The 16,137-nt window shown below is 45.2% G+C and overlaps 1 protein-coding gene across 2 annotated transcripts in view; it reads left to right on the forward strand.

The window, feature by feature from the left end:
• The window catches only part of LOC119970281 (spermatogenesis-associated protein 6-like), a 131,212-nt gene that overhangs the window by 84,599 nt on the left and 30,476 nt on the right, over positions 1-16,137 (forward strand). For both annotated transcript variants that reach the window (XM_038804652.1, XM_038804651.1), the window contains exons 9-10: positions 3,855-3,966; positions 6,441-6,472. In XM_038804652.1, coding sequence (XP_038660580.1) covers positions 3,855-3,966; positions 6,441-6,472 — 144 coding nt within the window. The remainder of the gene's footprint in view (positions 1-3,854; positions 3,967-6,440; positions 6,473-16,137) is intronic.

Consider the following 16,137-nt stretch of genomic DNA (forward strand, 5'->3'; position numbering starts at 1 on the left):
ATCCACGCTGCTGGCCTTGTTCTGCATTACAAGCCAGCTGTTTAGCCCACTGTGCTATTACTTAGCGCTGTGCACTGCAGCCTTCATTCAGCAGCAGTACTTTCACCTCTAAATCGTACTGGTGTGGGTACACCATTTCATGACCTTAAAGTAATATGGCCCTGGGTTTTCCAAAATCTAGACCAAATATCCAGACATCTGCACCACACTCAGTACACGTGCGCAAGATTACTGCTCATAGTAATAAATCATTTTGCATTGCTAATCAACTTTGCACTATCACATTTTCTTGGCCCCATGGAGATGGAAGATAGTGGGAAAAGAATGGATCACATTTAAGGATGGTTCCCAGGACACATTCCCAGTTATGTTTTTCAGGGACTGACTGGGATGTGGATCAGCTATCCTCCATGCGAAGGGCAAGCAATTTAAATGATGAGGCCCTAATTGAAGAAATATTACAGACTTGTTGGCAATTTGCTGGCAGTGGAGCAGCACACCGCCTCATGTGGAGGCAGCCAGCTCCATAGAGGCCAGTCTCCCTGCATCAGGCTTGGGGACTATTGGAGCCTGAGGCTCCATGCCTCAGTGAAGTGGCTGCAGGAAGGAAAGGTCACCCCTCGGCCCCAAAAATGCGTCTGGAGGGGTTTGCTGTCCAGTTCAAGGGGCTTTCCCCAATCTAAAATGTTTAATTATTTTTGTGTCTTCAAGGTCACCTGCTGGCTCTCTGATTGGAATGGAAGGACTGGGAGCCTACCAGGGAAGCACAGAGGAGGCCAACTCTGAGGAAAATAGCTCTGTCGGTCTGGTTTGCAGTAAATGGGGGCTTGCGACCCATTATCAGGGTGCTGAAGCCGACGGTATAATTCTGTCTAAAAAACCTTACAGGTCAGAAAGAGGCAACTCAGTGCCTCATCCTGTCCCAGCTCTTTTACAGAACTATCCAATCAGTCACGTTGCCCTGCTCTTTTCCCGTAGCCTTGCAATTTTCTTCTTTTGGAAGTACTTATCAATTTCATTTTGAAAGTTAATTTTGAATCTGCTTTCACTAACCTTTCAGGCTGTGCATTCCATATAATAACTTGCTCCGTCACCTCTGGCCCTTTTGCCAATTACTTTAAATCTGTGACTTTTAGTTTCTGACCTTTCTGCCCTTCTTCCTTACATATTCTGCAAAACCCTTCATAATTTTGAACATCTCTGTTAAATCCTCGTTCAACCTTCTCTACTCGAAGGAAAACACTGCTATTTTTTCTAGTATCTGCACATAACTGAAATCCTCATCCCTGCTTTGAGTTTCATAAATCTTTTCTGCATCTTTTGCAAGGCCTTGACATCTTTCCTAAAGTGTGGAGTCCAGAATGTGTTACGAAAATAACACAAAATATTTACCAAAGTCAATTTTTACTTCACATTGTGGTGATATGCATCATCGTATATACACAAGGGGTTAATGTAAATACACTACAATTACGTAAACATTAGAGGGAGCACCGGAGATGTCATATTATGCAAACATGCAGCTAATGAACACTTAGAATAGGACACAACTAATAGGCAGTCAAGACACCCAGAGGGGGCATTACACAACCCATATGAAAGGACAGGGCACACATGCTCTGTCTCTTTCCACAGACAGACATCTAGAGAGTACAATTGGGTTGATCAAAAGCATCACACCCAGCACGTGGCTTAGAGCAGACTGGTTTAGTTAGACTGAGTTACTACAGTTAGATTAGCAGGAGAGTCGAACTCAAGTAGGAGAATTGTTCACTGTTCAATACATATGTTAAACCTATCTCCGAGTCGGGAGCTTTCTTTGTCAAAGCATACATTAAGGAAGCAGCTTATGCTACACGAAGAAGCAGAACGCAACATGGTACCAGGAGTGCCTGTTCAACCTATTTAGTTCAACTCAGCAAGATCCGTGACAACCAGGAACAGCGCCCAGGCAAGGGGTTAATGTAAATACACTACAACTAAGTAAACACTAAAGGGAGCACCGGAGATGTCATGATGTGCAAACATACAGCTAATGAACACTTCTTATAGGACACAACCAATGAGCAGTCAAGACACCAAGGAAGCAGCTTATGCTACACGAAGGAGCAGAACACAACACACATATCACCTGGAAAAGAAATGGAAGCATTTTTATGGAGTTGTGAAGACTCAATTATGTATCCAAAATCGTGGATGGACTCCAGATCAGGAAGACCCGGTCCCATATCCAGAAAAAACAAGTTACGGGATGGGTCGGGTTGGCAAATGACTCCAACAAGTGGAAAACACAAACTCAGGAGGGCCATTTAAACTCGGTCTGAGTTCAAACACACCCCATTTTTACTGGAGGAAGGACCTTATCTGGCAGTATGTGAGTTATGAATTTTTAGAGTAAATATAAATGCTTTTGAAGGGTGGATGACAACCTGGACTCGACCACGATCTAGTCGCACTGAAAGCCAATGGACTTTTGGTTGGCCCGCTGCATCCCTGCAGTGGGTCCTGTCACAGCGGAGCCAAAAAATCCTGCCAGCATCTGTCGAACTGTCAATTTATCTAATTAGCCAATCCTTTTCGAAAAAATGTTTTTAAACACTGCCTTTCTGTGACTGTGAGTTGAAGAAAACTGTTCTTTATATTTCAATAGCTGTTTGTTGGCATAACCCTAAGTCTATCATTATACCATTATTAAAGCTTGTTTTCCATAACGTATCATTATCATAGTCGCGGACTATAAGTTCACAGTTTAACAGCTCAAAGAGGTTATTCAAGTATTGGCTGTCTTTGATGTGCAGTTGTGAGTACAAATGCTTTTTATTAACAGAGATTTAACTATTGAGGGGATTTAAATGTATTGATTGGGCTTTGTGAGGTCTGTAATATATATTTAAAACTTTATTTCATCCCAGCATGGCTCCTGAAGTCTGCTCATGGTGGATGCTGAGTGTGTTAGCATGCAGGATGTAAGGGCAATGGAAGGTGGGTGTGGGTCATGAGTTGGATGCAGTGACACTATGTTGGCATTGGTGTTTATAAGGGCCATGAGAATGGGCAGTGGTCATGAGTTGCCACTGTTGGCATAAGCGCTATAAAAGGACCATGGGGATGGTTGAGTGGTTGGGAGAAATTAGTTGGCATGCATGGGCACGGAGGTGGATGAGATTATGTGGGGGCATGAGGGGTGAGGGTTAGAGGGCTTAATGTTGAAGAAAACAATTGAAATGAAGCTCCAGAGAACTGAGGCAGAACTTTTAAACAGCCCACCTTGGTACCTGGCAGACCCTGTGGCCACCTCTGACTGGCTTTGGGGGCTGATAGGCCCTATTCCATCCTGCATCCACCACGAAAACCCAGATCCCCTCCCCAAAACAAAGATTCTGCCATTCGAGGCACTTTATCACAAGGTGGAGGGGGAAACCAGGAGATTTCTTGGTGCTGCGGAGTGAAAACAGTGCTATGGTGCATGGGAAAATTGTACTGGCAAGAGCAACATATTTTCTGATAACATTTTGATGCAGCTGTTGTTTTGAGAGACAATACTATAAAACAAAATATTGTGATGCTGGAAAGATGTACTTGGACTATACTTGTGAGATTGGATCGATAGGACAGGGGTTTCAAAAATGTAACCCTTATTTTATTACCAGCTTTTTCATCATGCCACAATCCTGTTTCTTGTAGGTCACCCACAAGGTGGTTCAATAAGCAGTGTTGTTCCTTATTTGAGGCATGAAATTGGAAATAGTGATTCACCCGATTGCCATCATAGATATTTTGTTTGAAACTGTTTGGATAAATTATAGAAAAATGTTAGCATTGTAATTTTAAAGTATATTTTGTTTTTTTTTTAGTGTGACAGAAGTCAATCTGAGAAAAAGTATACACCATCGCTATCATGCTCATCATTTGATAGAAGTGCAAAGGCCAGGCCAAGAACTGCTCCTCTGTCGAACTATTGCCCTGGTAAGATTTTACCTGTGCACATTCGGGTGGCGGGGGCCGGGGGGGGGGGGGGGGGGGGGGGGGGGGGAATTCTGCACTCCCACTCACTGAAATCAGAAATCCTGATCGGGCAAAGAATCCCACGCCGGTCCAAAAACGAGATCGCCACCGGACAACAAACTTATCCTGAGTCTCCGGTCCTGCCCCATTGGTCATAGTAGGCTTCTAGTGCCGCATCAGTGGGAACATGCAAATAGCTTAGATGCATTCATCTGAATGCAATCAATGGACCAAAAGCCTGAGGGCGCGACTCTCCGCACCTCACGCCCGCGATTCTCTAAAAGACGCACTCTTTTCCCTCTGCCGCCCCGCAAAATCAAGCCACCATGTCTTGCGGGACAGCGGAGGGGAAGACGGCAACCGCGCATGCGCGGGTTGGTGCCGGCCAACCTGTGCATGCGCGGCTGACATCACTTAGGCGCGGCGGCGGCGTCATTCCCGGCGCGCCGCTTTGACGCAAGCGTCAAGGTGAAGAGAATCTGCAGCATTTGCGCCGACGCGTCTGGCACGGCGCCGATCGCAGGCCGCTGTCCACGGCCGGGCTGCCGATTCTCCGGCTCAGATGGGCCGAGCGGACACGCGGAAAAGGCAGAGTTCACCCCTGGTGGCTGCCGGCGGGAACTCTGCACGAATGGTCGGGGGCGGCCTGTGGGGGAGGAGGGGGGTCTCCGTCCCTGGGGGGGGGGGGGGGGGCTCCGATGGGGTTTGGCCTGCGATCGGGGCCCACCAATTGGCGGGCCAGCCTCTCTTCCCCCCCCCCCCGCCTATATTGTTGCACGGCCGGCCCCTGTGCCCCACATGCCATGTTGTGTAGGGACCGACGTGCTGAAGAAGTCCCCCGCGCATGTGCAGGTTGGGGTAGCCCAACTGCGCATGAGTGGGTTGACGCAGTGCCCATTTGACGCTGGGAAGGGAGGCTGGAGCGGCCCGTTTTAAACACGACCGCGTTCACGACCGCGTGAACACTTAGTCTCCATTTTGGAAAATCGGGCCCCCTGGATTGTGACCCAGTGATGTTGAAAGCCCATTCCATATCTAACCATTCCAATGAACTGGAAAAAACTGGAACATGATGAACTGGTGCATGCCAGAATGACTATGGAAAGACAGGGATGATACCCAGTTTCAGAGCTTGGTAAAGGAGTAATGCGAATGAAGCACTTTCAGCTTTTCCAGGGATATATTTTCTCATAGTCTGAATTAAATATTTAAGAATTTAGTTCAATAAAGCACATATGAACAATGTATGGCTTGCATTGTTCAGAGTTTTGTTACAATTTTAAAAATAAAACTAAGGTAAGGGTTATTTAGCTTTTGCTGATGCCAGTTAACTGACAGTGGCAGATTCATTGTGAATCAAAATGGTTAGCGGCAGGAGGTATTTGCTATTAGATAGTGAATTTAACTGTTGAATAGCTGTTCTTCTTGTCCATCTGTAGATGGTGGGAAATCCAAAAACCTGCTTTCAACTTGCACTATTTGTTCAGATTCAGGGTAAAAATTGTATATCTTTATGATAAAGGGTGTCTGCAAACAACCTTTGCAGCTCAAACATTGTTCGAGGTAGGTGCGAAGCCTTCTCAAACTTTCACCAGTCTGAAGGACACTAATAGTTTTGCGCTATATTTTCATTCTAACTTAATTATATATTATTTCTGGAGCATAAATCCAGGAATCCACAACTGGGGCACTGTTGACTCTCATTTCAATATTTGCTAATCCAATGCATGGCAAATCAGCAGTTGGATTGTTGAAAGGGCAAAATCACATTTAGAATTTCAGGTGTTTTGTTTTTGCTATGAAAGTTGGCATCCTGACTTATTTACCAATATGCTTGTGGATCGCCCTAATTTGAGGCCCCTGAAAATTGGGTGGAATTTCAATGCCAAAGAATAATGTGTTAAAATTAAAACTGGAGAGGTAGTGATAACAGGTCAGTCCTCTTAATCGGGGCAGCATTTAAAAGTCAGCTTGTAAAGTCTGAACTTCCTGAATAAAATAAAATGAATCATGGCAGAAAAAGATGGACAGTTAAGTGCGAATATTAAATACTAAAATATCAATTTTAACTGGGATGAAAATTATTTTATTGCCTTATTAATTTGCCCATCTTTCCAGTTGATGTAAAATGGGAAATAAATAGTTGTGTATATCGCACTAATGAAAGCCGTAAATGTTTAGGAATTAAACTGTCTAATTATATAAAGAAGCTGTAGGAAATATGTTGGACTCTTTATTGACTATAAAAATGTCAGAGGAGTGATAAAAATAATTCTGTTATCAATTTGAAGGCATACAAGAAAAAAAAGCTTAATAGCTAGATTCGGGATCGAAAACCAGAACACAGCATTTTCTCAAGGTCGCAGGGCAGTGATTGATAAAGGGCTTTATATTAGCTTTCTTGTGCTTCTCATTTTTTTTGTTTCCTTATTTAGATAGTTGCAGATCACAGTTTGAAGCAAACAAGGTGAGTAGAACTTAAATTTATATTATAATTGTCAGTGTCTGTGCGCAAAAACATTTGGATACATTTATTAAGACCCACCAATCAATAGCCTTTACCACCCTTCCCTCCCTCTCGCCCACTCTACCAAATTTCTTCTGGCTATTCTTACCTGGGGCGGCATTCTCCCCTACCCAGCGTGACGGAGGGTGCCGGAGTAGGGGAGTGGCGCCAACCACTCAGGGGTTGCGCATCCCCAAAAGTGGGGAATTCTCCCCACCTTTGGGGGCCAGTCCCGCGCCGGAGCGGTTTGCACCAGAAGACTGGCGCAAACACCCAGCGCCCCCGCCAGCAGGGCTGGCCGAAAGGCTTTCGCCAGTCGGCGCATGCGCCGGCTGCTGCCGCTGACGTTACTTCCGGCGCATGCGCGATGTGGTGTTCCCTTCTGCCTCCGCCATGGTGGAGGCCGTGGCGGTCGCAGAGGAACATAGTGCACCCAGGGCACTGGCCCGGCCCCTGATCGGGGGGTCCCGATCGCGGGCCGGGCCACCGTGGGGGCACCCCCCGGGGTCCGATCGCCCCCCACCCCCCAGGACCCCGGGGGCCTGCTCGCGCCGCTGAGCCCGCCGTTCCAGAGGTGGTTTAAACCTCGGCGGCGTGAGAGGCCTCCCAGCGGCGGGACCTCGGCCCATCCGGGCCGGAGAATCGCCTCAGGGGCCTCTCCGATCGGCGGGGCAAGATTCCTGCCCCCGCCACTTCCCGGGTGGTGGAGAATCTCTGCCACGGCGGGGGCGGGATTTTAGGCGCCCCCAGGCGATTCTCCGACCCTGCTGGGGGTCGGAGAATTTCGCCCCTGGTCCCATTCTTATCTAATAGTAACTAGAGAATCACTTGCAATTGTTTCTCTTCCTGTTCCCATTACTTCTGATGTTCCCCAAATAATTAATTCTTGGCACACTCCTTTTTCTCATCTGCATTCTGTCCCTCAGTGACTCTATCCATAAGCACCGTGTCAGTTTTACACTTTCACTAATGACATCCAGACCTATCTCACCACTACTTCTTTCAATTCTTCCACTGTTGCAAAATTATCAACTGTTTATCGGACATCCAATACTGGATGAGTAGAATTCTTCTCAAATTAAATATTGGGAAGACCGAAGCCATTGTTCTCAGTCCCTGTTCTAAACTCCTAAACTCCATTCCCTGGTTAGAGACTCCATCCCTCTCCCGAGCAACAGTCTGAAATTAAGTCAGTCTATTTGCACCCTTTTAAAAAAAACAAAACAATTTTGAGTATCTAATTATTATTTTTCCAATTAAGGGGCAATTTTAACGTGACAAATTCATCTACTCTGCACATCTGAGCTTTGACAAAGAGTCATCGGACTCGAAACGTTAGCTCTTTTCTCTCCCTACAGATGCTGCCAGACTTGCTGGGTTTTTCCAGCATTTTCCCTTTCGTTTCAGATTCCAGCATCCGCAGTAATTTGCATTTATACTCTGCACATATTTTGGGTTGTCGGGGTGAGACCCACGTAGACACGGGGAGAATGTGCAAACTCCACACGGACAGCGACCCATGGGTGGGATCGAACCTGGGACCTCGGTGCCTTGAGGCAGCAATGCTAACCACTGCGCCACCTTGCTGCCCCTCTATTCGCACCCTTGATCTCCCAGCCCCATTTTCCACCATCATTAAAACTGCCTATTTCCTGCTCCAACATTGTCCAATTTCACCCTTGTCTCAGTCCAACTGCTGCTGAAACACTCATCCATGCCTTAGTTACCCTGGACTTGACTATTGCTTTGCATTTCTGGCTTTTCGGTACATTGGTAGTTAGCACTGCTGCCTCACAGTGCCAGGGACCCAGGTTCAAATCCGGCCTCGGGTGACTGTCTGTGTTGAGTTTGCACTTTTTCCCTGTGTCTGCGTGGGTTTCCTTCGGATGCTCCGGTTTCCTCCCACAGCCCAAAGATGCGCAGGTTAGGTGGATTGGCCAAGCTAAATTGCCTAACACTGTCACAAGGATTGCCGGTTGGTTGGGTGGTGTTATAGGAATGGGGCAGGGGAGTGGGCCTAGGTTAGGGTGCTCTTTCAGAGGGTCAGTACAGACTTGATGAGTCGAATAGCCTCCTTCTGCACTGTAGGAATTCTATTCCACCCTCTGTAAATCTGATGTCATTCAAAGATCTGTTGCCTGTGTCTTAACTTGCACTGAGTCCCACTCACCTATCTACCCCTCTGCTTGCTGGCTTATATTTGTTCTTGGTCAAGCAACATCTTGATTTTAAAACTTTTATCCTTGGTTTCTAATCCTATATCTCTGTAATCTCCTCCAGCCTCATACCCTTCGAGATATATGTGCTCACCTAATTCTGGTCTCTTGAGCAGCCACAGTTTTAATAACTCTACCATTATCAGATTGGTTGTTTGAAATCCAGTATTGGAAAAGCAGCAGATTGTTTACCCAATTTGTCAGTCCCAGCTTTTAAGTCAATACCTAAGTTTTGTCTTATGTTGCACGACGCAGCACCGCACATGGCCCCACACAGGCTGTATATAGGTTAGTCCTTCCAAATAATTTGGAGTGCAGAAGAAAATTTAAAGGGGTAGCACACTTAAAGAAATCACTGTGCACTCAAAAGTAAATTATAGAGAACATTTCTCTGTATCCTAGCCAGAAAGTCCATTGCTCTCCCTAGCAACTGTCTGACACTAAATTGTATTATTCATAACCTTGACATTATATTTGTCATCGTGTTGGGTTTCCAGACATATATCCACCGTCATTAAGATCACCCATTTCCGCATCTGTAACATTACCTGCCTCCACCCCTTCCTCAACTCATCTGCTAAGAAGCTGTTATCCATGCCTCAATTCTTGACTATCCCAATGCATTCCATGCTGGCCTCCCACATTCTATCCTCAATAACATGAGGTCATCCAAGATTGTACTATCCATGTGCTTACTCTCTCTGTTTGTTCATCACCCTTGTGCTTGGTGATCTGCATTGGCTTCCAGTTAAACATTGCCTTGATTTTATAATTCTAAATCCTTGTTTTCAAATCCATCCATGGCTTCGCCCTTCCTGAACTCTGTAAATTCCTCCAGCCCCACAACCCTCCAAGCAAGCTGTGTTTCTTTAATTCTGGTCTTTTGAGCATCCCTGATATTAATTGTTCCACCCTTAGCAGCTGTGTCTTCAGGTGTCAAGGCCTAAAGGTCTAAAATTCCTTCCTTAAAACTCTCCATCTCACTACATTTCCTTCTTCATTTAAAACGTCCCATAGAACCTATCATTTTGACCAAGCTTTTGATTATCATCCCTAATATCCTCATGGGTAGAATTTTCTCTTTTTTGACTGTGTCAACGCAGGCGGCAAAAGGGATGTGTACCCTGCCAGTGCACAGCCGACCTTTCAAACCATATTTTCTTACACACAATTTTTTTAATTCTGGAGGCGGATCCCAGGGCATCACAATGGCTCATTTAGCAACCTCAGGCCATAATAATTGAGGGAAATCTGAAGAAAATAAAAATAGAATCCTATCCACAGGCATGTGACCTCCCCGACCCCCCCCCCCCCCATCTCCCACATGGACATGGGACCTCCCACCCACACGAACACGGGACCTGCCTCCCACGGACACAAGACTTCCCTCCTCAATGAACATGGATGCCCTCCTCTTATCCCAGGGAACCTCTCCCCACACATGGATCCACCCTGCCCCAAACCACTCCCATGGAAGTCCTACCTGGTACCGCCCCTGGAAGCATGGCCGCGGACAATCAAGAAGCTAATTTAAATTAATTAACCATCAATTGACTGCAATTTTAGGTTTCCCACCTGCCTTTATCATTGGCAGGGGGACCAATTGGCAAGGAGACCTTTACATTTAGGCTGCATCCTCGACCCAGGGCAAGCTCAAAGGTCAGAGCTCAAATAAAATTAACAAATATGCCTGGGGAGTGAGGTCTGAGTATGATTGTGCTGCCTTGACACTCATGGCATAGTCTTTTCATTGATATTTACTGTTTATGGGTCAGCGGCTCCCTGAGACAGCTCTACAGCAGCTGTCCCCTGCACCCTCCTTTAACTTAGCATCTGACATCTTCCTGCCTTACCCTGCACTGCTCAGCCTTTGCACAGCATGCATTTTGCCTCGGCAGCTGGTGGCTTTGTTCCTTGTCTTTTGAAATGCTCTGCACTTGCTTTGGTTTATAATGTGCCAGGGTTATTCCGGGCTGAATTATGTCCCTCTTGGGAGGAGTGGATTGTTCTTTCGCTCTCTCCTCCACCGTGCTCCGTGTTGGAGTGGCCTATTCTGGTGAGTTGGGCTGGTGTGGCTTTCCGCTGATGTAGGTTGGGGAGGGGGGGGGGGGGGGGGGTGATAAGTGTGTTCTGGGGTGCCAAGTGTTTGGTGTCCCCGTTGTATTGTCTTCTGTATTTTGATAATGTTAATAAACTTAAATACAGCTATGAGATACCCAATAGTCCCCAGCCAATAGTAATCAGGCAGGTTATAACACATAATTAAGACAAAGATCAAAGTGATAGATTAAGGGGACAGAGAGCTCATTCCAGGGAATAAAAATGGAAATAGGGATGATGGAGTGGAAAAATACCACAGAGAGATGGAACAAAATATTTGAATTGGTGATCCAATGAAGTTTGAAAGAAATTTTAAGTATTTCCCAAGATGAATGTCAGTGTGGACATGACAGTAGCAAGTGATTAAAAAAAGCTATCATAACTTTTTAGATAGAAAGGGAGAGATGATGGATAAGCGAGTTAAAGGGTGGATAACAACCTATGACCGAAGAGGTTCAATTTTATATATATTATCAATTGAGTAGAAAAAGGGATAGTGCCTGAGAGCTGGAAGATGACTAATGTGATCATTATATTCAACAAGAGACATACATCGAGTCTCAGAATCTATAGCCCAATTAGATTAATGTTGGTGATCGGAAAGATAACCAAATCTTTAGTCAACGATATGCAGAAAAACATCTAGAAACAGAAAATATATAAAGACTAGTCAACAACAACAGCCACTTACATTCATGCATTGCTTTTAATGTAATTAAATCTCCAAGGGGGATTGTAGGGACCAGTGCTAAAGGGCTCCCTGCTGGGGCCTCCTCGGTGAGGCCAGTATGTCCCGGGCACCGTTAAGAGTTAAGTGAAATTTTATGTGGGTGGGATCCAGATGCTACATCTCGCGAGATCTCATTAGTTCTCGCAAGGCGTAACGACCATCGCGAATCCTGGAAGAGGCCTCTCCCGGGAAATACCAGCCACGATCTGCTAAAATCGAGGCCGATGCGGCTGGTATTAATCATCAGGTCGGATGGCATCTGTGGAGTTAGAAACAGAAAAAAAATATTTCAGGTCAAGGATTTTGATTAATAACTGGAGTTTTTTGAATGCTGGGCTTTTCTGGAATTTCCTGCTTTTATTGCAAATTTACAGCAATCTGCACTGTTTTGCTTTTGTTTTACTATAAGCTTTAAAGGTAGTTTCTCAGACTGGCAAAGGTGAAAAGTAGTGCACCACAGGGATGGGCTGAAATTGTTGTTCTTCACCTTTTACCTAAATTTACCTTGGGAACTGGAAGTACAATTTCAAAACTCACAGATGACACCAAATTGGGGCATGTAATTATAATGACAAAGGCAGCAACAAATTATAAGAAGTGATGAATAACCTTAATGATTGGGTATGTAAATGGGAAATGGATTTCAAGGCTTCTGCACAAAATAGTTGCTTCCACACGTGGGTGCATTAATAATCCCTTCAGATACATTTTTATTTGGAAAATGAGCAGAGGCTATGCAGAGTAGGTCAAGTTGCCAGAGAAGGAGTGGGGGGGGGGGGGGGGGGGGGGGGCGGGGGGGGGGGGGGGGGGGGGCCTTTAGGAGGCCATTTGCCTTCGGTGTTCAGGGGAAATTCCCCTGAAGGAACAATGTGCAAACTGTTGTGCTTCACTGAGAACATCCTCAGTGAAATCTGCCATCTGCTGCAGTCACAACTGCTACCTCGGCGCAGAACTGCATTGCCAGTGGCTGTGAAGGTGACCATTGCAAAATGTTCACACATCTGATTCCTTGAGTCACATGAGCTGGTAAGATTTGCAACAGCTTGTTGTTTGTTGTCCACTGTTATGTAAAGGAAATCACAAGGGTCTATATTTAAAAAGAGCCACCTGCATTTCATTGTCTTTCTAGGCGAAGCAGGTGAAGTGACCCTACAGCTTCACTAGGATTACAAGCTTCTCCATAGTGCAGGTGCAATTGACTGCACCCATATCATGTCAACTGTCTTACACCCAAACTGAAAGGGATTGACCCTCTCAACGTTCAGCTAGTCACAGAGAATCACAGAATTGTTATGGTGTAGAAGGAGATCATTCAGGCCATCATGTCTGCACCAGCTCCCTATATAAGCAACTAACCTCGTGCCATTCCCCATTTTCTTCCCATAACCCTGCAAAATCTGTATTTTTAGACGGTGTGTGAGCATAGGTGGAAAACCATACAGGTCAATGCCCAGTATCCTGGCTGTAGACATGCTGCCTTCATTCTGAAGCAATCCACTGCCTGAGTTGCACTTGAGACACTGTGGAACACAAAGTGACGACAAAGTCCATCAGTTGACAACATGGCTGATGACTCTGGTCTGCATCTAACGTACATAAACACTGCATACAAACAATGAAAGCCATGATGCCACACAAATGTGACAGAGAAGACCATTGGAATGCTGAAATAATTATTCCTCCGCCTGGACCACTCTGGACGAGCCCTGAAATATTTGGTAGAATATGTGACAAAATTTGTGGTCTGCTGCCCTCTGTACAGCCTCAACATCTTCAGAGACAGCCTTGGCCTGGAATTGTGTAGTGAGCAGATGAGGAACAGAGATGGGGAAAGGAAGAGGAGCAGCAGGAGGAGGAAACAGAGGAAGAGAAATGGAGGAGATAACCTAGAAAGTATCTCTTTGGCCAAGAGGTCCATGAAGAACTCATCAGGTCTCAGAAGCTGCAATGACAATTACCCATTAACTAACAGTTCCATACCTTACCTTCTGCTGTCATTGACCATCACAGGATTTGTACAGCCACAAGGCAAAAATAAAAGCAACTACAAAATGAACACTCCAAACCAAATTTATAAATTAAAAGATGCCATATTGTACATAAAAGTCAACTAATCACCCCTGTACATTCCCTTAGTGTCTGTCTTCCTTGTCTCAGTCTGATCTAGTGTTCCTATGCAGTGCTGTGCAAGTCACTGTAGCATGACAGATAGAAGGCTGCTGACTTCTGGTGAAAGAGGTTTCACATGATCTTGAAAGACGACCTTGAACAGCTCTAGGCTGATGACACAGACTTGTCGCAGGATAGCAGGCATTTTAAATAGGGTGCAAAAACTGAACATTTAGTACAGAGTTGAAGGAGGTGCTGCTTCTTGTTTCTGATATTTGTGGTGGTTGCTTGCTCGCCTTTGTTTTCTCTGCCTTCCATACTCAATCACTATTTTCCTGCCTTCCATTTCCAGCTTTGCTTCTATTACCCCTGCCAAACTAGTTTAAACCTTTCTCAAAGCACTAGCAAACCTCCCCACTACAATATACAACCTGGCCCCTTTGAGATGCACCCTGTCCAGCTTGTACAATTCCTATGTATCCTGGAAGCAGCCCCAATGCCCCAGATATCTAAACCCCTCCCTGCTGCACCAGTTCTCCAGCCACGCTTCTTCTGCTCTAACAGCCTGTTATAGAATATTTTAATAAGCATCTTCCTCTTTGATTATGTGTATGGATGTCTTTAACAAAAGTACGCTTGCGCATGTGACATCATTGGGAACACGGGGTAGACAGGTTTTTAAGTTTGGCCCTGAGGAGCTTGTGTACACTTTTGTTTAGCTGTTGCAGGTATCTGAAGTCCACCTATTATTACCTCAATGTTTTATGAAGTAAAGACTTAACTTTTAGAATGCATTTGACTGCCTTTCTTGTGGTCAAGTTACCACATATTTCTGCTGACGAGGATTAGAAAGGACAAGAAAACAATTTGAGGTGCAGCATTATGACTCAGAGTTTTGTACAGTGAGTAACTGGTTTGCAACATTAGCAGTGGCGATGGCTATGTTCAGGGCTATCAGTGAGTTTGTGGAGGGGCATGAGGACGGGACTGAATATGTGGAAAGGTTGGAACAGGGAGCAAATGGAATTGTAGATGAGGTTAAAAGTGCTCAGTTGTCCTCAGTGTCACGGACAAAGACTTACAAGCAAATTAGGAATTTAGCGTCACCACGGAAAGCGGGAGACATGTCTTTGCGGAATTAGTTGCACTCATTCAGAATTATCACCATCCTAAGCCCTCAGTGATTGTTCAAAGTTTTAAGTTTCTTAGCTATTTTAGAAAGACAAGACAGTCTTTAGCTGATTTTGTTGCTGAACTGCATCAGCTCTCTAAGCGCTGAGTTTAGAGCAGTATTAGAGAGTATGCTCCAAGGCAGATTAGTCTGTGGCATTAATGAAGACGCATACAGCGTTGTTTGTTGGTGAAGCCTGAAGCCTCAGGGCATGGAAATGGCTGCCAACAATGCAAAGGATATTCAAAAGGCACATAGTGGGGCACAGTCGGGTGCAGTACATCAAGTAAGAAAAGAGTCAACAAACAAAAAGGCGAATGCAGTGGAATGTTTTAGGTATGGAGGCACATGGATGATCATGAAACCAATTGTCGTAAAAACGCTTCAGGTTGCCTAATCTCCTTTAAGGAAGGAAATCTGCCATCCTTACCTAGTCTGGCCTACAGGTGACCCCAGATCCACAGCAACGTGGTTGACTTATAACTGCCCCCTCAAGGGCAATTAAGGATAGGCAATAAATGCTGGCCCAGCCTGCGACATTCACGTCCCATGAATGGATTAAAGAAAAAGAGGAGTTGGAGCAGCTGCAAAGGCTAGGCATCAATGAGCCTATATAGTTCTCACACTAATTGACCTTAAAAGTGATGGCACTGTGTGTATCTGTAGGGATTACAAACGTAACCATTAATCAGGTTTCCAAGCTGGACAATTAGCCACTGCCAAGATAGAGGATCCATTTTCAACTCTGGCAGGAGGTAAAATTATCTCCAAACTTGACATGAGTCAAGCTTATCCAACAGCTCTTGTTAGAGGAGGACTCAAAACAGTATGTCACAATCAACACCCACAAGGGTTTGTTTAAATACAACTGTCAGGTTTTTGGAGTGTCTTCCAATCTGTCGATGTTTCAAAGGGCAATGGGCAATCTTCCAGGGAATTCCCCATGTGACATATCCTGATCACAGGGAAAACTGAGGAGGAGTACATCAGCAACCTGGATCAAGTCTTAAAAGAGATTTTCAGAGGTCAGTCTATGTCAGAAGTGTAACAAATACATCTTCCAGGCACAAAGTGTGAATATCTGGGTCATAGAATCAAAGTGCAGGGTCTGTCCCCTGTGGAAGAAAGAATTTGAGTTGTGAAAGAAGCTCCAAATCCCAAGAATGTGTCTGAGCTCAGATTCACAGAAAGCTTCTGCCAGGCCTTTCAACAGTTTTGGCACCAATGTATCCACAAAGAGTCCAAATGGAAGTGGGGGCCAGCAAAGAAAAAGCTTTCAAGGATGTGAAAACGCTGTGAC

This window comes from Scyliorhinus canicula, chromosome 8 (assembly GCF_902713615.1).
Source record: "Scyliorhinus canicula chromosome 8, sScyCan1.1, whole genome shotgun sequence".
NCBI lineage: Eukaryota > Metazoa > Chordata > Chondrichthyes > Carcharhiniformes > Scyliorhinidae > Scyliorhinus > Scyliorhinus canicula.